The sequence below is a fragment of the Ictalurus punctatus genome, chromosome 2 (genome assembly GCF_001660625.3).
Source record: "Ictalurus punctatus breed USDA103 chromosome 2, Coco_2.0, whole genome shotgun sequence".
Classification (NCBI taxonomy): Eukaryota; Metazoa; Chordata; class Actinopteri; order Siluriformes; family Ictaluridae; genus Ictalurus; species Ictalurus punctatus.
The window spans coordinates 31,557,359-31,579,053 of NC_030417.2; the positions used below are offsets into that span (position 1 = coordinate 31,557,359).

The 21,695-nt window shown below is 40.2% G+C and overlaps 2 protein-coding genes across 5 annotated transcripts in view; one reads left to right on the plus strand and one right to left on the minus strand.

Moving 5' to 3' along the window:
• Positions 1 to 763: 763 nt before the first annotated feature.
• si:busm1-163l24.3 (uncharacterized) lies at positions 764 to 8,349 on the plus strand. 4 transcript variants are annotated; one of them, XM_017489069.3, is made up of 6 exons: positions 764 to 904; positions 1,473 to 1,664; positions 3,668 to 3,774; positions 3,890 to 6,712; positions 6,797 to 7,011; positions 7,250 to 8,349. In XM_017489069.3, the coding sequence occupies exons 2-6, from the start codon at positions 1,484 to 1,486 to the stop codon at positions 7,329 to 7,331; spliced, it is 3,408 nt and encodes a 1,135-aa protein (XP_017344558.1). In that variant the 5' UTR covers positions 764 to 904; positions 1,473 to 1,483; the 3' UTR covers positions 7,332 to 8,349. The 4 variants fall into 4 exon arrangements, with proteins under 4 accessions (XP_017344558.1, XP_017344551.1, XP_017344568.1 ...); XM_017489062.3 differs by lacking the exon at positions 764 to 904 and adding an exon at positions 917 to 1,251; XM_017489079.3 differs by lacking the exon at positions 764 to 904 and having other exon boundaries at positions 1,530 to 3,552.
• A 2,500-nt stretch (positions 8,350 to 10,849) lies between these two features.
• Positions 10,850 to 21,695, minus strand: part of vat1 (vesicle amine transport 1) — a 36,932-nt gene continuing 26,086 nt past the window's right edge. Inside the window, exons 5-6 of the mRNA XM_017494492.3 lie at positions 19,582 to 19,817; positions 10,850 to 15,514 (exon numbers count right to left, since the gene is read on the minus strand). Coding sequence (XP_017349981.1) covers positions 15,221 to 15,514; positions 19,582 to 19,817 — 530 coding nt within the window. The 3' untranslated portion in view covers positions 10,850 to 15,220. The remainder of the gene's footprint in view (positions 15,515 to 19,581; positions 19,818 to 21,695) is intronic.

The window sequence follows — 21,695 nt, forward strand, 5'->3', positions numbered from 1 at the left end:
CTTGTTAGCAACCACCTTTTTCAAGAAACGTAAAAGCTGATGTATATGTATTACTGATGTCTTTTATGTCGTAGTATAGAACATGAACATATCTTGAGCTTGTGTTAACCACAGACCTTATTTCAGGCATTTAACCAAAAAAAAAAACCCCATTCTAAAAACCCCATTGACTTCAGGATGATAGATGTCGAGTACACAAAAAAATTAAGTCGAGATCACGAGAAAACAACTTTTTGTTATGTCGAGAACACAGAGAAAAATTTATAATGCATGGCTGCTTAGATGGGGCACAGTGGTTAGCACGTTCGCCTCACACCTCCAGGGTTGGGGGTTTGATTCCCACTGTGGCCCTGTGTGTGCATGTTCTCCCTGTGCTGCGGGGGTTTCCTCCGGGTACTCCGGTTTCCTCCCCCAGTCCAAAGACATGCATGGTAGCCTGATTGACATGTCTGTAGTGTATGAATGGGTGTGTGAGTGTGTATGTGATTGTGCCCTGAGATGGATTGGCTGCTTAGGGCTTCCTCAGCAAAATGCACATCAGGAAAGATACTGAATGAATAATGTAATGTGTGTGGGGTTAATGTTAACAGGCTGAGGTAACTTCGTTAGTGGAAGATGATGGAGCTCACAAAAAAGGTTTAAAACGCTGTGACAACTGTTTCCTTGTTTAAAACTTCATCAAGTTAACAATTTATTCGGGTATTGTTTAAAAAAAAAAGAAAAAAAGTCCTGTTTAACCAAGATTTAAATCTTAAAAAGAGCCAACACTGTCTTCCGCCATTTTCTTTTCTTTCTTTCTTTCTTTTCTGAACTCGTCCCCACCAGTCCCGTTGCATTATCGGATTTTTGACCCGCGTAGAGTCCATCGGCTGCAAAATCTCACCGGAAGCAGTACACCATCCGGGTATTTATCGCCCAGTACTGTTGTAGGGACTATTTCTTTAAATCGACATAATACTCAGACACTCTTTAACAGGTTTCACTTTTCTTTTCATCACACACACACACACACACACACACACACACACACACACACACACACACACAGAGAGAGAGAGAGAGAGAGAGAGAGAGAGAGAGAGAGAGAGAGAGAGAGAGAGAGAGAGAGTGCAATGTTTGAATTGGTTTGGGACAAATAAAATGCAAACAATGCGGCACAGTGGTACGACAAAGAAACCGAGGACATCCGTTCGACCCGTATTTACATCAGGAACCGGTTAATAATCTAATCTAGCTCATCTTGACACGAAGGTATAACTGAATGCCAAACTTCCTGTTGCAACTCTGGCGCATATCTGACTATTTTTTGAAATGCCTTCCTGATGTTTAAGGAAAATATACCGTGTTCTAGTTCAGTTAGTTCAGTAATATCCGTGCTTACAATATTTATTTAAAAAAAATAAAAATAAACAATGCTATGTAAAAATACAAATAAAAACCACATGTTTCCGCCTTTATTTTCCACATCTCAGTTGTCCAGAAGATGGCGGAAATGGGACACACGGTACTTGTTCGCGGGCTTCCTGCCGATATTGAGCACGAGCGACTGGAAGATAAACTTCTGATCCATTTTCTGCGCGAGCGGAACGGAGGAGGAGAGATATCATCACTCACTATTAAAGCACCAGATCCGTGTGCCATCATCACCTTTGAAGATAGCAGAGGTCTCGTCCTCTTTCCTTCTAAAGAGTGGATGCGAGTGATGATAAATGAAAATGATTAGATGATTAAAACCATTTAATGATATAAAGTAACGGACCATACAATAAATTTGATCACCTCCCAGCACAAGCTACAGATGCTCTTGATATGTATAATAATAATAATAATAATAATAATAATAATAATAATAAATGAAATCATTATCCACTGCATATTTAAAATACTACCGCTGACCCAGACATGTAATCCAGGAGGGTTGTGACAGGCTAGTATGTTACCATCTTGAAGTATTTTCCAAGAAAAGCATGCCTAGAAGTGTTTTATTCCTCTTATACCACATCAATTGGCTAAAGATTACCTGAATTACTTACTGTACTATTTATCTGTTTAATGTTCAGTCTGTACAGGATATAGTTTTGTTTTTTTGTGATTGTTGTGGCCAAAATACGTGATTTTGCTGTTGGGTTTTTTTTTGTTTGTTTGTTCTTCAAAATTTGCAGTGCATCTTGCAACTAGCTTTTTTTGCAAAATAGTACTTGTATTGAAAATACAGTTGAACGACATTGTTTTGCACGATTTATCGCAGTGATGTTTGTTGGTAAATGTGACGTCATTGCGGTACTCATGTTCAGCATGCGTAAATCGAAGAGGGCTCTGGCTGAACACGTATTCTGATGAATCACATGATGCATCTTGGCCCAAATCTGTGGGAAATCTGCGGTAATTTTGAAAAATTGCAAGCTCCTCAGAATGTTGTGGAGATTGCTTGTTTTAGCATTCATTTCTGCTATTGCAAAATCGCAAAATCCTGCAGGGACGGAATGTTGTGGAACCTCTGTGAAAACAAGTTCGCTTCTGTTTTCACTTGTGTTATAACAGTTAAGATCCAGCCTCTCTTCCCTTGTTGGAAAAATGAAAGGAACAGTCTCACCTCTCTAGTGTCCAACTGACTGACATTAGAGACTTCCTCACCACAGAAAACATCACCATATCAACAATTGGTTTTGTTAAGTATCCACCTTACAAGTCCTTGTGCAAGTTACTATAGAAATTAAAAGGTTCATTTATTGACATGCACAAGTACAACATGCAGTGAAATTCTTATTTGCCCACAGCAACATCACAACAATGGGCACGTGCATACATTATGTACAGTACCAGTCAAAAGTTTAGACACGCTCATCTCCCCCTGTAAAACACACACATTTTACAATAATAATGATAGTCATCAAAACACTGGAATAACACAAATGGAATTATGGGAATTATGTTGTGATAAACAACCCAAATAAATCAAAATAATTTAGTATTTTAGCATCTTCAAAGTAGACATCCTTTTTGCCTAGGATTTCCAGAAATGTATTCTTGGAATTTTCTCAAACGATTTCTTGAGTAATCCCCCTGAGATGCTTTTAAAACAGTATTAAAGGAGTTCCCACCTACGCTGGACACTTATTGGCCGCTTTTCAGAATATTTTACTCCAAAAGAAATATATATTTTTTTGTAAATAAAATTGTAGTTTTCTAATGAAAGAAATGAATCTGTTGGCATAATTATATTTTTGTCTACAACACCTATTTCAAACATTTAATCCTACACCGTCAGATCAAAAGGTTTTTAAGATCATGAGAAACATTTCAGTCAAGTGTCTCCAAACCTTTGACATAATTTCACAGTTGACAAATTGCACAATTGCTTATTTGAATTGTGAGAGTCTCAGAATCAAGCGCTGAGACAGAATGTATCAAAATTTGTAATGTTACAAAAGCAGTGATGATAATTTTTTTTTTTTAAGTACAAAGTTTGTGAGGAGTACCATACAATATGATTCAAGAATTCAACGTTTCAGAACCTCTGATAACATCTTAAAATCAGAGTTGAGTCTTAAGGTTTGATTCATCTTTATTCACATTAACTTGATTGGGTGAAACTCTGACTCATGCCTACATGACTGTCAAAAAAAGAATATGTCCTTTTAATATGTCCTTTTCTGACTTCCTACAGTTGCTCACAGTGTGTGGAGTCATAAACCACATGTTTTAGAGGTGGATGGCAGGATGTATGAACTTTCTCTGAGGTTTCCATGGCAGGAATCACTGCACCTGAACAAGGTACGCAAGGCGGACAAATAAGCATAAATATTCATGCCATAGTTGATTCTTCTTAAGCCTTGTAATATAAAATGCAGTCCTGTACATTTCTTTATTCTTACACATCTCTCTCTAGGTAATCCTTGATATGTCTGTGACCATAGACTGCAACCACTTGCTACTGGGTGAAGAAACTATAAGAACCCTCACTGAAAAATTTCCAGGCCTTGGTGTCCATTACAGTAAACCTCAGAGGCACTGCACCTTAAAGGGACCCTACTCAGAGGTTAATGATGTTGTATCTCACTTGATAGAACTCCTTGAAGACTTTGAACATCCAAGTGAAGAAAATTTGTTCTTTGCACGTGAAAGTGATAAAGTCCATTCACATCATAAAGGAAAAGACAACCCTCCAGACCAATCGAATGGACTTCACTTTGGTGGAGCTGTTTCTTTACATCAGGAATCCAGGTATCCAAGGCCAAAAGAGAACAGTTTAAAACTATCAAAGGCACAAACACGCTCTGATGAGAAGATAAAAGACTGGGTAGATGCAGTAGATGCAGTAGATGTGGAGGCTCTGTCTCTAATCATGGAGGCAGATGTATTTGCATATCTATGCAGCAGAAGTGAGGAGTACCAGAGTATATTGCAAAACCATGGCGTGCATGTGGTTGATGTCACGTCTGCAGGAGTCACCACACTGTACTTGCAATCCAATGCAAAAGTTGAGATTGGGTCAGAAGCAGAAAAACATATGTACTATGCCCGCAAGGAGCTGAGTCAGCTTTACCAGCAGGTAGAGGGTAATTTGAGAAGAGCTCAGATTCCTGTAAGTGCCCTTAACCTGTGTGGAGGACAAACTGAAGCATTTAAGGACTTGGAGTCATTACTGCCCAAAGTGCTGCTCAGCTCTGATCAGACCCATGTTTATATTGTAGGTGAGAGCAGTGAAGTTTCTCAGGCAAAACAGATCCTCCTGTTTGGTTCACCTGATGAGAACTTGAAAGCAAAGCAAGAAATCTCACTTCCATTATCTCAGTCTTACTCTTACTCCCCAATTTCTGAATCAGAGACAATGCAGATAGCTGGAGCAAGTAGTGAATCCAGTACAATGACCCCTAAAATGAGAATCTCTGATGCTGAGAAAAGAGTAAGGACTGGGGAGGAATACAAACTGGCTGCTCGATTTAAGAACTCTGACATGGGCTTACTGGGGTTTGGCCCTGTAGAAAGAGGGAGAACTAGAGAGCGTCAAGATTCAACCAAAGGCTTTAACACGTCAACAGTGGCATCAAATTCTGGACCAATCCTATCCACAAATTCCTTTCTTGGTACAGCAGGTACAGTCAATAGTGACCAGGCCACAGCTTCTCAGGTTAGTGCTTTCAAAGCCACTGGTGTAAATAATGTAGAAGATGATATCTTGTTTCAGAAGATAGAACCACTGTCCTTTACATACACATTGAAAAACAGTGGTCAGGTCTCAAACAAAGTTAGTAGAACAAGTTGTACCTCCAGAGTGACACCTGCATTCAAAGCTCCACTCAGTACACCTGTGGATGCCCTTACAGAGCTTGACAAACTGAGCAAGACTACAGGATCTACAGAAGAATCTACAACCACCTCTACTTCTTCCTTAAGAAGGGCAAATAGTTTTTCAGGCCGGCCATTACAAAAACAGGAGACACAAAAAACTGGGATCAATGAGAAATCATGTCTTGCCACACATTCCTTTAGAAGAGCAAGATCAGGTAGTCTAAATAGTAGGATGTCTGCAGAAGCACTTCCAAGCAGCACTATATCAAGGGCAGTCACTGTATCTACATTGATGTGGCGTTATATAAAGGAGACATATCACGCCGATCTAAATGTTCTAATCTCTGATCTACAAGTGTCCGAGGATCACGTAGACAAGTATAAGACCATGGTTATTTTACAGGGATCAGCTTCATCCAAGGTTGAAGAATGTCAGCATGAGCTTCAGAAGCTAGTTGACGTGATCAGTTCAGACTTTTGTGTTCAGAACCTTCAACTGGCAGATCTTGGTGTGACTGAAGGCAGTGATATGTTCAAGGAATGCTGCTCGAACATATGCTCACACTTCAGCAAAATTGTACTGCAGCATGTAAAGGATACTGTTTTCCTGATGGGGCCCAAATCATTGTGTTCTCAAGCCAACGAAATGTTAAAAGAACTGTTTCCTAATGGATTTTCTAATTCTGAATCTTTGGGTAATACCTTCACCCATCAGGGAGGTATAGATCAAAGTCATGCCAATGCATCAGCTAAACAGATGCCAATTAAAAGCGATAATCAGACTAGACCAAATCAGAACAAAGCTAATAGTGAGAGTCCTGCAAAAGGCAGACTTAAAGGATACAGTAAAGGAGAGTCCAGGAACGCATCTTATATGCAATCACCAAAGCCAGTTGCCAAAGAGATGCTTAAGAAGGCTTCAGATTTGGAAATAAGCAAGACTGGCTCATTACCCAGCAAATCTTCTGAGGCAAGTAGAGTGTTGTTGGGACCGAGGGATGAATGGCAGAAGCCTTCGTCACTCACAACACAGAAAAGACAAAAAGCAACTACACTGACTTTGAAACAGACCAACTTCCCAATCAGTAAACAGTTGGAATCCTGTGTGTGTGGAGAGAATGGTACAGAAACAAGCTGTGGTATTTTTCTATGCTCCAACTGTAGACAACTCCATACTCAGTGTATGGTATGCTCTAAAGTGAATGCAGCCAATAAGCCATCAAAGGAAATGCAAGTTCATCCACTCAAAGATGAGCAGAATACAAAAGAGCTCAAAGGAATAGAAGCTGGCACAAGACAAAAACAGGAACAAGGCATTCAGGGCACCATGAGGTGTATGGAGTTGTCAGTGAGCCTGCCAGGCTACGAGCAATTCAGAACAGCCAAGATTACCTACTCCATACCTGATGGCATCCAAGGAGTATGAGTGCTTCCTTCCTATATTATTTTATTATATTTTAAATGTCTTTTTATTATACTCATATCTGCTTTTTGCCTTGCATAGGAAGAACACCCTAACCCTGGGTTACCATTCCAAGGAGGTCTATTTGAGGCCTATTTACCACTCAGTTTAAAGGGGCAAGGCTTACTGCAATGCCTGGAGAAAGCATTTAAGCAAGGTTTTACCTTTACTGTCTGCCCAAGTAACAATACTGTAAGAGCACAAATAACCTGGAGCAGAATCCCGCATAAGACCAAGATCACAGGAGGGAAGAGTGGGTGAGTTTCATTACGCAAATTAACACAAAAATAACAAACAACGAATAATTAAAAAAGTATGAAAAAAGGGAAATGTGGTAGTAATCTTGTTTGTAAAGATTGCATTCAGGTTTATTGACGCAAGGAAAACCAAACAGGTACATCAGATTGAGCTGGGGAAAATGACAATATAATAGATATATAAATTGTAATTTATTAAATTGTTTAAGTAAAAGAGTTTGTTTGTGTGTATCTACAGGAATGGATTTCCAGACTCCACATATCTTAAAGACTTGTCTGAGGCATTGAGGACTTGTGGGATTGAGGGTGCTGAAATGTAAATGAAGTGATATTTGGATATTTTGACTTCAAAAGCAACCCCAGTCCTATTTTTTTTATTTATTTCAGAATGTAGTCAAATCAATCACTAATACATAGTGTTGTATGAAGAGAAAATACTTAATTGTGTAGCACCTGTGACATTTAAATTCTTGAAGATTTTGCTTGTAATATTTGGTTCATTATTTCTCATAGCCTTAAGTGTTTACTGATCAAAGTATTTTATAGTATTATTTACAGCATTGCATATAGTGTATGAATTAAAGCAAAATTTATAAATATTCAAATCCTTTGTATAACTGAATTTTTTTTAAAGAACTTTTTTCCCTGCTACACACATAAGAACAGAGAACTGTAGTTATCCTGGTTATTTTAAGAGTGGTCCAATCATATTCTGCAGTAAACCAGGTTTTTTGACATACAGAAAGATAGTTTTGAATCTCAACACCATAATCACACTACTGTCAATAAATTTTGCTTTGTTTAAAAAAAAAAAAAAGGAAATCATTTAGTGATTTACAAACACTCACACAACTTTTAAAAGCATAGCATTTTCTTATTCTTCTCACTTATTTCCCCAGTCAAACTGTTTTGGTCATCAATTTATTTTATATCCACAGTGCTTCAAGTGTCTTTCTTCTTTTTCTCATCATAGCACAGATATGAAGTTTATTTCCTTCTGTTAAAGCACTCATCTTTTTGGGCGTAGCTTAAAGCATTGCTGGAACATAACAGTGTCGGAATGGTATTTCCATTTTAGTGTCAGCTTTCACGTCACCCAATTCCACAGTAAAACTCTTATGTGGTTACCTTTTTTTTTGTGCTTTGCATTTATGTACCTTCCCGATGTTTCAAAAGACCTGTAAAACAGGTAGCACCACCTGTTCTATATACCACACCTCCTTATTTGTTTTCTGCATACCTAGCCACATACTGTCCAACCAATCCCATCACACAAAATATAACCAGAAGGCTTCCTTATTTTGCTCTTCGACAGAGACTTGTACTGACATATATAATATAACATTAAGAGCACATTTAATGATAATAAATGTGAAATGGCAGAGGTAGCTCTCAAGGACCAGGACCCTTTCAGCTGTCCTATCTGTTTGGACCCACTTGAGAATCCAGTAACAATTCCGTGTGGACATAACTACTGCATGGCTTGCATTGAGGATTACTGGAATGAAGACAAGCACTCTGAGTCCTACGGCTGTCCTGAGTGCAGAGAGACGTTCACACCGAGGCCTGCTCTTAACAAGAACATCATGTTTGCTGAAGTGGTAGAGCAATTTAAAAATGTAAGACTGCAGGACACCTCACCTCGCAACCCTGTACCTGCAAACACGGAATGTGACATCTGCACTGGACGAAAAAGTCAAGCTGTCAAATTCTGCCCGGCGTGTGTCCAATCATACTGCGAGGGGCATACAGTTCGGCAGGACAAAGCAAACATTGGAGAGAAATACATTGTAGTCGTCATTAACAGAGAGCCTCGAATGGATATCTGTCTCTGTCACAACATCCCACTGGAGATCTATTGTCGAACCGACCGGCAGTTGATCTGTTCTCTCTGCTTTGCTGAAAGCCATAGAGATCATGATGCGGTTTCAGTCGCGCCAACAAGTACAGATAGACAGGAGCATAAATGTTCTCACATGGATATACAGCATGGGAACAGGCACACATCGCATAGGCATGGAAGCAGGAAACACAAAAGAAGCAGGCATGGTAGTGGACATGGGAGTAGACACAGAAGCAGCTCCAGAAAGACCTTGCATGTGCAAAGCGGTCATGAAGTGAGTCATCATGAAAGTCATGGGAGTAATATGATCAAGCATAGGCAAGTTGTAGGAGGTGGGCATATGAAGAGCGAACATAAGAGTAGACATAGAAGATGGCATATGAGCAGCAGGCATGAGAGAAGTCATAACTAATATTTAAAAAAGCATTAAAATGTGGAAAATGCTGTGGAATATGGCATGATTATAGAAGGCCATAAAATCAGATATGAGGAATGGGGGAAAGTAGACAATATTGTGTTTCCTCAGATCCTGAACTGCAGATACTTAAACACTTTTATGCAAATGATGCAAGTGAAAATGTTTTTTTGCTTGTTTACTTAATACATTTCCACTGAAATACATTGACCATGTCTATTAAATGTTACAAATATTATTTATTTGCAATTATTGATGATTTCCAATTGTGCATCATGGCAAGTATTTATTAACAAATATATATATTTCTCTCTCATTTCACATGCATGAGATCTTTTGTATGATCTAATTTTATTTGACATTTTTTGTATTGTTTTTGTATCTTAATTTTTTTTTTTTTTTTTAAATAGCTTCTAATGACTTTCAAATCATAATGAGTGTTAAATTTTGTACTTATAAACTAAGAAATTTGTACATCTTTCAGACTTTATCCACTAAATCTGTTTATGCAGTTAGGTCTGATTACCTAAATGTTAATGTAAAGAAAAGCTAATAGTGCTTTGTATATAATTATATGAAACTATTAGTTATGAACAAAAGAGGAATCAAATAATGGTTTAAGACAATGTAGAATACAGTGTGTAAATACACAGAGTTGAGTGCAAAAGGTTCCATACCTATACATTAAGTACAAAACCCAAAAAGTATCAAGTAACAAAATGTAAGGTAAACGTAAAGTATTTTATGATATTAACAGTAAAGGAATCAAAATATTTGTGAATTTTTATTCCACTTGCCTTCCTGTAAGTCTCCTCATGTACCGATGGTTCTTCCAAGTATTTCACAGTAGTAATGGTGTCCCTAAACACTTATACCCTTGTCTATCGCTATGAAAAGATCATTATTTCTGTGATTACTGTTTTAGGCTTGTGATTACTTGTGATAAGGCTTGTGATTACTGTTTTTCTGATTCCATTGATACTTGACTACTTGAACGTTTGGACTCTGTATTAGACATGTATTAACTGTTTCAAGTTATTAGACACATTAATGAGGTACATTCAAATAAATTACTTAGACCCACGGGTTCTCAAAGTGAGGTCCTCGGGACCACCAGGGTTCCATACTGTACATCCATGAGGTGCATGTGTCGCTTCTTTAAAAAAATTACATGACTCTGAAGACTAGTATCCAGTTTGTCACAGGTCAAATATAATCATAAGTATAAGCTTATTTGACTTGAGTTTTAAATTCAAAATGATTTCAAGTAGTAATACAAATAATCTTGCCTTTAACAGCAATTTTCATAAAACCAGAAAGTGATCGTAATATAACCATCTCCACAGCTGGGCAATTAGAATGGCAAGATGAACGAATGCTAAAGATAACTACTGACCGATACAGTTGCCGTAATATTTACACCAACTTCCAGTATTTTAATAGGAAACGGTACTGTAAAAGAAAGGTAAATATTTCCACCCATAATCAAAGCAATGGGGGGGTGGGGGGTTCAAGGTTTTGCATTCAACCGTATTAATACAATGTGTTTCTATACGTAAATAAGGAATAACCACACAACCTCTTTTTTGTTATGCTCTTTTATTAGTCCTGGAAAACATGTAAGGCATAATGGTAACATCACACACACACACACACACACAAGCGTTAAACGAGCTCTACGGTCCTCTTGACCACTTTTGTGTGAGTCACACATGATCCAACCCAGAGTCAAGCACAGAAGCAGCGGCCCTTCACAGGGTCTCAAATACATTGGAGAGCACACTGATGGAGGGAGTTGGAGAAAAACAAAGAAAACAGCCTGTCGCATCTCTGACGTGTGTGGAAGAAAGGGTGATTAATACAAATACAGCTCAAGAAGAGAGCGATTGTTTGAAGCTATTTAGCAACTGCATTGTCGAGTCATGGCATGGCAATCATTGGGGTCCTGATATACAAAACGCATCGATATAGAAATCTTGGTTCTTAAAAATGAGTCGCTGTAATAATAGGCACCACAACTAAGGTGGTGAAAAGAGTCGGACGCTTTAGAAGACCAAATTCTACATTTATCATTTGGCAAGTACCCTGTCAACCAGCACATCTAAGTCATATCTAAAAATGCTAATTATTCATTTATCTAAGTGTCAATTTGTAGTTTAAATAGGAAAAATGGAAGGTAAAAAGTATAAGCTCAAGCAGCTTAGGTCACACAATACTGCTCTGAAAAGCTGAAAGCAGTCCTGAAGGGAGTTTCCTGTTCTGGGAAAGTTACTGCGGCTGTGGAATGAAAAAGGAAGCAGTGTGGCTCTGACGGAACCTCAACTGCTCTGGACAACATCCACACAGCTAGCTCCATATCCACCAGAGACATGCATAGCTGCAGCTAAACTCATCTTGGGCCTCTGAACTGAAAAAAGGGACGTGGACTAAAATGCAAACTGCGTGCTAATGTACAAACCTCATGCCAGGGAATGCATGCAGTCACAAAGCAGATGTTAATACTATTGGGACTGAGCTAAGAGGAGTGCAGAATAACTGATTTTTTTTGCTGTACAGCCAGACAAAACCACGACAGAGGAAATGGTGAAATCTACAGCTCTGATGTCACCCAGATGGAGGTTTTGAGAACCAGAACAACCCTGCTTAGAGAATGTGATGGAAGATCCAGGGTGGAAACTGGGTTCTACAACTAGAATCCAGTCCAAACAGTGCAGTTGTATGTATGGGAGGGAAAAGAAAATACACTGGACAACTTAGTTAATTTTCTGCTGTATCTTAACACCATATTAAGTCTGATCTCCAGTTCTGCACTGTCTGACCTTTCTTTTGAGTTGTAAACACCAATTTAGCATTAACTGATTGACAGATCAGCCCTTCCGAGCAGAGCTGGTGTGCCAGAGAGGGCGAGCCAGAGAGGGCAGCGTGCGTGTGTGTATTTGTATTTTTTAGTGGAGGTATTCCAGGTGTTTGTTAACGGTCGGCACAGTGAGACCTAAACAGCGTTTGCATGGATTAGCGAAAAAGCCAGGAGTTCTTAAGCACCAGTAAATTTCAGCGATGCGATCAACCACACACGACAGGTACGACATCAGTTTGAGATTTTTTTGTTTTTTTTTTTGTTTTTTTTTTAACTGCCAGTCGGTTTAAAAGCGACCAGCAATTATTCTTGCCGTTCCTTCTTTTTTTTTTTTTGTCGTTCAGTGTAGTAAGGATAGCTGGAGTGAAGGCAAGAGCCTCAAGCACAGTTTGGCACACTTAATCAGGATCAACAGAACATCATTCCTCACATTTGAACGGAAGTGCAGCGAAGCCCCTTCAACTTAGAACCACTCAAACCAAATAGTAGGACTACACAGCAACAACAACAAAAAAAACAAAAAAAACAATACAATATAACAAAAAGGTAAGAGAATGAGGACAGACACCCTTCGCTGGAGTGTTAGTCGGGGTCACGTGGTACTTCAGAACTGAAGCACTTTTCACAAGAACACAGGGAGAGAACCAGAGATACACACACACAAAAAAAATAAATCGAATATGAACTAGAATGTTCCCGAAACTGAACTCGCATCAGAATCCAGTTGCCGGTCTCCAGTCAGAACACTGTCACTCTTTAGGCAAGGATGGCAGTGCCACGCCCTTCCCGGTGCTTTCTGGATAACCTCTTCCTCGGATCTATGGATAAGCTTTCAGTAATGACCAAACTGGTTGAGATGAAGTTCTGTTTCTAACAATTTGTGACTATCATGTGTGTATGGAATAAAATAAGTACATGTATATGTGGTTATGGATGCAAGAGAGCACAGAATGTATGCTAAGTTATATGCTATCATCAAAAAAGCACTGGAGAGGACTCCTGAGGAACAGTGGGGCTGAGAGTGGGACTGCCATCCCTGTAAGTGCATTAAGATCCACAATCAGAGTGCAAATAATACCAAACCAAATACAAGCCATTCACCACACAGATAGAGAGACAGAGTGAGAGAGACAGAGTGAGAGAGAGAGATATTACAAGTTATGTTTGTTAGAGATAAAACCGCAAGGAGGTGGGGCGAGGAAGCTAGCTCATACGTGCTAGTTCATAGTATAAGGGAGGTAGAGACAGAAAAACAGACACATTTCATCTAAATCTGACAACTGACCTGAGGACAGAGACATACATCCATGCAACCTCTCAACCACATCCGTACACAACACACACACACTCAGTTCACACGCAGACAAAAACCAGACCCACTGACGGAGGAACGGAAATAAAGTCGCTGCAGTGCATCTACATCATCATGAGAGGCAGTAGAGCACTACAGCTGCATAAAGTTACGCCGGGAGGAGTCAGTGGGCTTGATTGACGGGTTTCAGAGTTGGAAGGGTGCCAGGATACGCCCTTCTGACACAGTAGCCTGAATGGATGTCAAATCAGCATATAAAGAGATTTTGAACAATATTTAATTGAATAAAAATGTGGGGTGGGGGTAGGAGAGGTGTGTAAACAAGTGTGGGTGTGATTGTAATTGGTATTGGGGGGGGAATCCATGTCATAACTTGCTGGCCAAATGCCTGTTGCTATGCCAACTACTGACGGTAAAAACGCAAGAGAGAGAGAGAGAAAGAAAGGAGAGGCAGAGAATCAGAAAAACAATGATTACTCTGGAAACAGGCCAGCGGTCATAAGGATCGGAGCGGAATGCTCCAGATAATGTGGAATCCTGGAGGAGGCTCAGGAATAACACACTTTTCAGGGTTTATCTCGAACTCAATGTTTTAGCGTGTCCGCTTTAACACAATAACTCGAGAATGTGTCTGCATGCCTGTTTGTAGAGGGAGACGATTCACTAGTGCGGCTCTGCAGCAGAGTTTAAGATCCTAGGCAGCATGTTCCATGACAGATGAATCATTTAATTTGTGTACACTGTGATGGATATTGTGACTATACACATGAGCAGGCCACTACAGCGAAGACCATAGTGTGTCAGGATATAAATCATGATATCCTATAAGGTCACGTTCTTACATTTCTTTTGCCTTTTTTTTTTTTTTTAAATTTAAAGTATGCCTTAAAATAGCATTTTTGTAGCACAGCCTCATAATTAGGAGATCATTTCGTCAAGCTTTAATAGGTGTACGTGAAATTTTGAACAAATCAGAAACCACACTGACTCCTCCTTATTGCCTTGGGAAATGATGTGGGTGGGGCTCAGTGATTGACTTCTCCGTCAAAGAGTCTGGTCCAATAAGGAGAAAAGGATCACTAAGGGGAGAATAGATGTAATTGTGGAGACGAGTAGGGGTTTGGGATCAGGGGACAGGACACACATGGAACACTAGTCACGGCAACAGGACTCTTGCTCAACCCTGGCATTTACCCATAACCCTTTGTGGGTAGGCAGCTATGACAAAAAGCATCGGGTCAAATGCACTCAAGCCAAAAAAATATTAAATGGTAAAAGGACGAATGCTCGAGAGATTAGTAGTATGTCGGAGTGGAGAGGATGGGGAGCGGAAAAGTGATCGAGTAGTGGATTTGGCAGTGTAATACTGATCCAGCATACCTCAAAAGGCACGCAGTTAAAGATTAGTAAGAGCACAGAGTACAGGAGTGCATGAACACAGGAAAAATAACAAGAGAAAAATAGTGACAAAGTGGTATATCCCTGTTACACTGTGTGTGTGTGTGTGTGTATATATGTTTGTGTGTGTGCATTGCGTGTGTGTGTGTGTTAGTGAGCAGCTTTTGAGTTCTCAACTTATAGAAGGCTGGATAAACAATTACAGATTTCAGTAAAAGATGATGATTTAAGGCTAGAGTAATTGCCTGGGGTTGAGCCGAGAGCTGAACTACGCTGTACTTCCCGACACCACACACACACACTCAACACAGACTCAAATGATCCCATACTCCCAAGACAAACAATTCACAGCCACCAATTTCCTGCCTAGCTTCTGCCCAACTCTCAATTCTCCTCTTTCTTGGCCTCTTCCTTCTTCTCCTCCACCTTCTTCTCCTCAGCTTTCTTCTCCTCCTTCTTGGGCTCCTCTTTCTTCTTGTCTTCCTTCTTCTCCTCCTTCTTGGCCTCATCCTTCTTCTTCTCTTCCTTCTTCTTGTCTTCCTTCTTCTTGTCCTCCTTCTTCTCCTTCTCATCTTTCTTGGCCTCCTCCTTCTTGGGCTCCTCCTTCATTGGCTCAGTGGTGAGGATGATTTTGCCGATGTTGCCCCGCTCCTGCATCCTACGCATGGCATCGCCAACCTGCTCAGTGAGAGAGAGAGAGAGAGAGATGGAGAAAAAGAAAAGAACAGCTTGTAGATCCATCTGCTGGGTTAAGAACATTGAGCAAGCAGTCAGGCTGATCTAATACTCAACGACACACTCACACCATTACAAAATCAAGGTAAGATGAAAATGAAAGAGAAAAGACAGAACAGAACGAGTGACCTCCTGTTAAGATTGAAGGTAAGTTGCAACAGAAAGCTGAACGAATGCACAATGAAACAACCAATCAATACCATGCTCCACACATCCTCCCTTCCTCACCACTCCGGTCTCCACCTCTTTCCTCTGCTCTTCTCCAGCCATTCACCTCTCCCACACCACACCGCCCAGCAACTGACGCCATGGCAACAGAGAGGCATCTCCTAGCAACTGAAAAAGCCTGACCCTGATGACTAACTACTACTACATGTTGGTGAGAGAGAGGGGGAGCATTATTTAAATAAAAAAAATAAAAAAATGTTTTATAAAATGTTTAGCAGAATGTCTTTCTATTACTGAACACTTTATGCAACAGGGAGATAAAATGATCTAAATTTTCTGAAAACAAGACCTTGAATGCTGCTCATGTAAAAAAATTACATACAAAATAAGATTAAACAACATTTACTGATTAACTATTCATTCTAGCAATTTTATCAGGTACACCTATCCTGTAAATGCACTAGATGTATAAATACTGACTATCCAAATATAAATACTGCCCCATTTGTTGCTATGCACAACTTATCACTCCATGAGTGAAAATAGACATCATAGAGCAAGACCAACACAAGCCAGAGTTGCTTAGTGAGATTTTTAAACTACAATATCATGGCAAGGCTGAGAAACTATCCACCAACCCATAAATACCCCACTAACATCATGTGGTCAGGACACATAACTGATAAAGGGCCAGAGGATAATTAACAATCTGTGCATAGGAAAAACTGAACTGTAGTCCTACACGGTGAACAGTGTCTCTAATAAATTAACAGTGTTTAAACCTGATACTCTTGTACCAGCACCACAGATTCACTATTTAAATAATATCCGATCAGTGATGGTCACATGATGGAACTTTCCACTAATGGATGCACTGGGAAGGAAGCTGACAAAACTGTGCATAGACTTCACATTTCTAATACTCTAACACTACTGTAAACATTTTGGTGGAAAATAAAGATGCTTTGAAATAAGGGGTCATGAATTGAGTTCATTCCTGTCCAACTCTCAGAACACGCAATCTGATCCAGACCTACATTCCCTCACTTTTATGCGAGGTAACTATACACCCTTCCTATTAGTTTCACTAGTTACTCAATAACTCTCTAGTTAGTGGATAGCATTCTTTAAGTTAACTGAATAAATAATAGGTTAATTAGCAGGTTTGGTATGTATGTAGGTGCATTACTGTACTCGTGCCCTCATGTACTGCACCTGATGACTCCTGGTTTCAAACCAGAGCAGATTATCGCAAACAAGCCCATCCTATCCGAACATCTCTGCAGATCATTTAGCTTTACAGCAACCAAACTCGTGTCACTCTGACCATCTCCTTACCAAACAAGAGCAAGGTCTCCATAGCAACAGGAGAAAGGAGTGTAGACTGAATTAGCAGAGGATGAGAGCGTGATAGATGGAGTACGAGAGGTAAGATGAGAGAGATTCGTTTTGTCTTCAAATGAAAGGTGACAGAAACGTTGATGTAACTCTGATGAACAAATGAATGTTACTGATTACATGCAACATGCACACACACACTTAAGGTGCTGTACTTAACCTAAGCCGCCCCCCCCCACACACACACACACACAATGGTGTTACTGTTACCATCCCAAAGTTGATTATTTTCTAATAACAGTATCTCTCAAAGTGTTTTTCCCCCCTCACTTACCACAACAATTTGAAAATGATTGCAATTACTATTATTTAAACAACTCTTACCTTTTATCCATTTATAGTTACATTTATTGCTGTGCAAAGCCTATGAAACAAGTTAATTCCTGTTATCACTTACAGTGAGGGAAAAAAGTATTTGATCCCCTGCTGATTTTGTATGTTTGCCCACTGACCAAGAAACGATCATTCTATATTTTTAATGGTATATTTATTTGAACAGTGAGAGACAGAACAACAAAAAATCCAGAAAAATGCACATCAAAAATGTTATAAATTGATTTGCATTTTAATGAAGGAAATAAGTATTTGACCCCTCTGCAAAACATGACTTAGTACTTGGTGGCAAAACCCTTGTTGGCAATCACAGAGGTCAGACGTTTCGTGTAGTTGGCCACCAGGTTTGCACACATCTCAGGAGGGTTTTTGTCCCACTCCTCTTTGCAGATCTTCTCCAAGTCATTAGGGTTTTGAGGCTGACGTTTGGCAACTCGATCCTTCAGCTCCCTCCACAGATTTCCTATGGGATTAAGGTCTGGAGACTGGCTAGGCCACTCCAGGACCTTAATGTGCTTCTTCTTGAGCCACTCCTTTGTTGCCTTGGCCGTGTGTTTTGGGTCATTGTCATGCTGGAATACCCATCCACGACCATTTTCAATGCCCTGGCTGAGGGAAGGAGGTTCTCACCCAAGATTTGATGCTAAATGGCCCCGTCCATCGTCCTTTTGATGCGGTGAAGTTGTCCTGTCACCAAAGCATAATGTTTCCACCTCCATGTTTGACGGTGGGGATGGTGTTCTTGGGGTCATAGGCAGCATTCCTCCTCCTCCAAACACGGCGAGTTGAGCTGATGCCAAAGAGCTCCATTTTGGTCTCATCTGAACACAACATTTTCTCCCAGTTGTCCTCTGAATCATTCAGATGTTCATTGGCAAACTTCAGACGGGCATGTATATGTGCTTTCTTGAGCAGGGGGACCTTGCGGGCGCTGCAGGATTTCAGTCCTTCATGGCGTAGTGTGTTACCAATTGTTTTCTTAGTGACTATGGTCCCAGCTGCCTTGAGATCATTGACAAGATCCTCCCGTGTAGTTCTGGGCTGATTCCTCCCTGTTCTCATGATCATTGCAAGTCCATGAGGTGAGATCTTGCATGGAGCCCCAGGCCGAGGGAGATTGACAGTTCTTTTGCGTTTCTTCCATTTGCGAATAATCGCACCAACTGTTGTCACCTTCTCACCAAGCTGCTTGGCAATGGTCTTGTAGCCCATTCCAGACTTGTGTAGGTCTACAATCTTGTCCCTGACATCCTTGGAGAGCTTTTTGGTCTTGGCCATGGTGGAGAGTTTGGAATCCGATTGATTGCTTCTGTGGACAGGTGTCTTTTATACAGGTAACAAGCTGAGATTAGAAGAACTCCCTTTAAGAGTGTGCTCCTAATCTCAGCTCGTTACCTGTATAAAAGACACCTGGGAGCCAGAAATCTTTCTGATTGAGAGGGGGTCAAATACTTATTTCCCTCATTAAAATGCAAATCAATTTATAACATTTTTGACATGCGTTTTTCTGGATTTTCTTGTTGTTATTCTGCCTCTCACTGTTCAAATAAATCTACCATTAAAATTACAGACCGATCATTTCTTTGTCAGTGGGAAAACGTACAAAATCAGCAGGGGATCAAATACTTTTTTCCCCCCTCACTGTACGTTACAGCAGCTATATAAACACCACCCTCGGCAGTTAATTAGACAAAACACAGCTTGTCATGTTACAGAAAAAACACAAATTTCTCAGTCCCAAAGACGTGGAAAACTGACCGTTACAAAGTACAAATGCCACAGATGCCGAGAATGAAGGTCTCCTTAGAGAAAGCTTCACCACATCAACAATTCTACATTTTGCCTTTGGTAAATAACACTCAACACTAAAATTATATAATAAAATTATTATAATAAAATGATTAGTCTTAAATTATGTCCATCATCCAACAAGTCTAAGGAGTCAAGGAGCTGCTGTTACAGAAAATTAATCAACACCTTTTGACCAATCAAAATTGAGAATTCAATAGCACTGTGGTATGATCCGCCGTAACAGACCCAATGCAATCATTATATATAGCAAGTACATTTTTAATATAAACAAATGCTATGTAATGTGATATTACACACACCTGCTCGAAGTGGTAGGTGGAGTCAATGCGGGGTTTGATCTTGCCCTGCTGGTACAGCTCCAGCAAGCTGTTCATGACGTCTACGACGAGCTCAGAGTCCAGGTAGCCCAGGTGAAAGCCACAGATAGCGCGGTTGTTCTGGCACAGACTCAGGGTGTGAACAGTGAACTGCTGGTACCAGGTTTTAGCAACAGCAAACAGGTTCTTTTTCTGACCAGACAGCATGTTGGCGGCACCTGTGCAAAGCAGGACATCGGGAGGCTTGACAGTCAGTCACACCAAAAAAAAGGCATAATCTACATCTACAGTGGTGTATGGTTACATCAAACTGCATTGTTTTGTGACATTCTGTAATGACCCGAGAGCGATTAAAGCAAGCACATCTCCTTTTCCAAATACTGGAGGGGAAAAAAATGTTTCAGCCCAGTTTGCCTTGACTACTGTGTCTATTTATACCCTTTAACACCATGAAACAATGCAAATGCAAACCTGAGCATATATCATATGACAGCTACCTACAGTAAACACAGCACTGTGTTAATGTTAGCTAGCTAAATTGTTAGCCAAGGTAGTGTTACCTCTCCATGGAAAGCAATCATCAGAAATGTAAGACTCCGGCTCTTAAATGATTATAAACTGTCTCGGAAAAGCAGGGTGGAAAGTTTAGGACATTATAGGTCAGGAAAAATGCTTTAACTAGTGAATCTTGTCCCTGTATTCACTACAATTCTTTAAATGTTGGTATTACCACTCTACCAGTACTAATTAGCATTGTCACAAAACTAGCCAATGTTATCACACTGGTTTAATAAAAAGCCATGTTGGATATTGAAGTTACAGTACTGCTCCAAAGCAATGACTATAAATAACTGAATGTTCGATAAATAATCAGCTAGCTAATGTTGGACTGAATGTTATCTTGTAAAATCTGGTTTGCTAGCAGGCTAGTAGAAATCCAGTACATTTTACTAAGCATCTAGCTCACATTAGGCTATCATATCATGCAATTAAAACCAGTAGCCAAATTGTTAGCAAGCTAGCTAACATTACCGGTTTAAGTTACACAATATAGTGGAATGTTTAAGAAAGCAGCAACTAATTTAGGTGCAAATAATATACATTTTAAATCTACCTGCTGACAAAACAGACATCTGAAGTATGAAGAATAATTCTATTTGGAAATATTTAGCATGACTTGTTAAATTAATTTAAGCATGCAGGGCACATTTTAATTGAGTGTTTTTCTGTTTTCCTGAAAGCTCTGTCTTCGGGCTTCTTCACAAAGTGATATACAGCTTTTATAATTGTGTTGCTTTTACGCTTAATTTGGAAAGTGGATTATTAGGATGAATGGGGCCTCTGTGCCCTGTGTGTGAGTGTGTGTGCGCGCGCACACACACACTCCGTGGGCGAGTGTATTACTGAAAGAATTTTTAGGGTCTGAATTCTAAGCATGTTCTCGAAGTATGGTGAATAAGAGCTTGTGTGTTGGGTTTCTGTCCAACTGATGAGCCACTGTTCCATTTATCCACTGCGAGTCCTTTTCATTTACTGACACATTACATGCCTCCCCCCCGGTGTCTCAGCATTGTCTGTTTGCAGCGTTGCACCCTGTAACCCTGACTTTCTCACCGCCTGCACATCTCCTAATAGCTCTGTTCTCGTGTCAGTCAGCACTTTTTCGCTCACCTTCTCGTTCACATTTCCTCCGCCATCCTTCCTTTCAGCACGCTTTAAGCGATTGTTTATTTGGGGGAACTCTAAATCTGCCCTCTTACCCACCCAATTTCTGCTTCCTACTCTCAGAGACACACACACTTGCACCGACACACAAAGTGGGCTCTGAGCCGGCCTGAGATTTGGACATGTCCCAGTCTGCTACATTCGGACACAGGCCGGGTTCTGGGGTAGATAGAGGCACCATTGTTCCACTTGGCTGCTATGATGCTGATAAGCCCAAGCAGGAGGGGGTGGGGAGAGAGAGAGAGAGAGAGAGAGAGAGAGAGAGAGAGAGAGAGAGAGAGAGAGAGAGACGAGTGCTGTGTTGTTTATTAAACTTGTCATGGCCATCGAGTTTCTAAACATGTTGAGAAAACGAGGTGCTGACTGCGTGC

Bases quoted from the DNA above. Each gene is read 5' to 3' on its own strand.
- si:busm1-163l24.3 (XM_017489069.3), top strand. From the start codon at position 1,484: ATGGCGGAAATGGGACACACGGTACTTGTTCGCGGGCTTCCTGCCGAT. The intron at 3,775-3,889 runs GTACGCAAGGCG...ATCTCTCTCTAG, and splicing joins AATCACTGCACCTGAACAAG to GTAATCCTTGATATGTCTGT. The intron at 7,012-7,249 runs GTGAGTTTCATT...GTGTATCTACAG, and splicing joins ATCACAGGAGGGAAGAGTGG to GAATGGATTTCCAGACTCCA.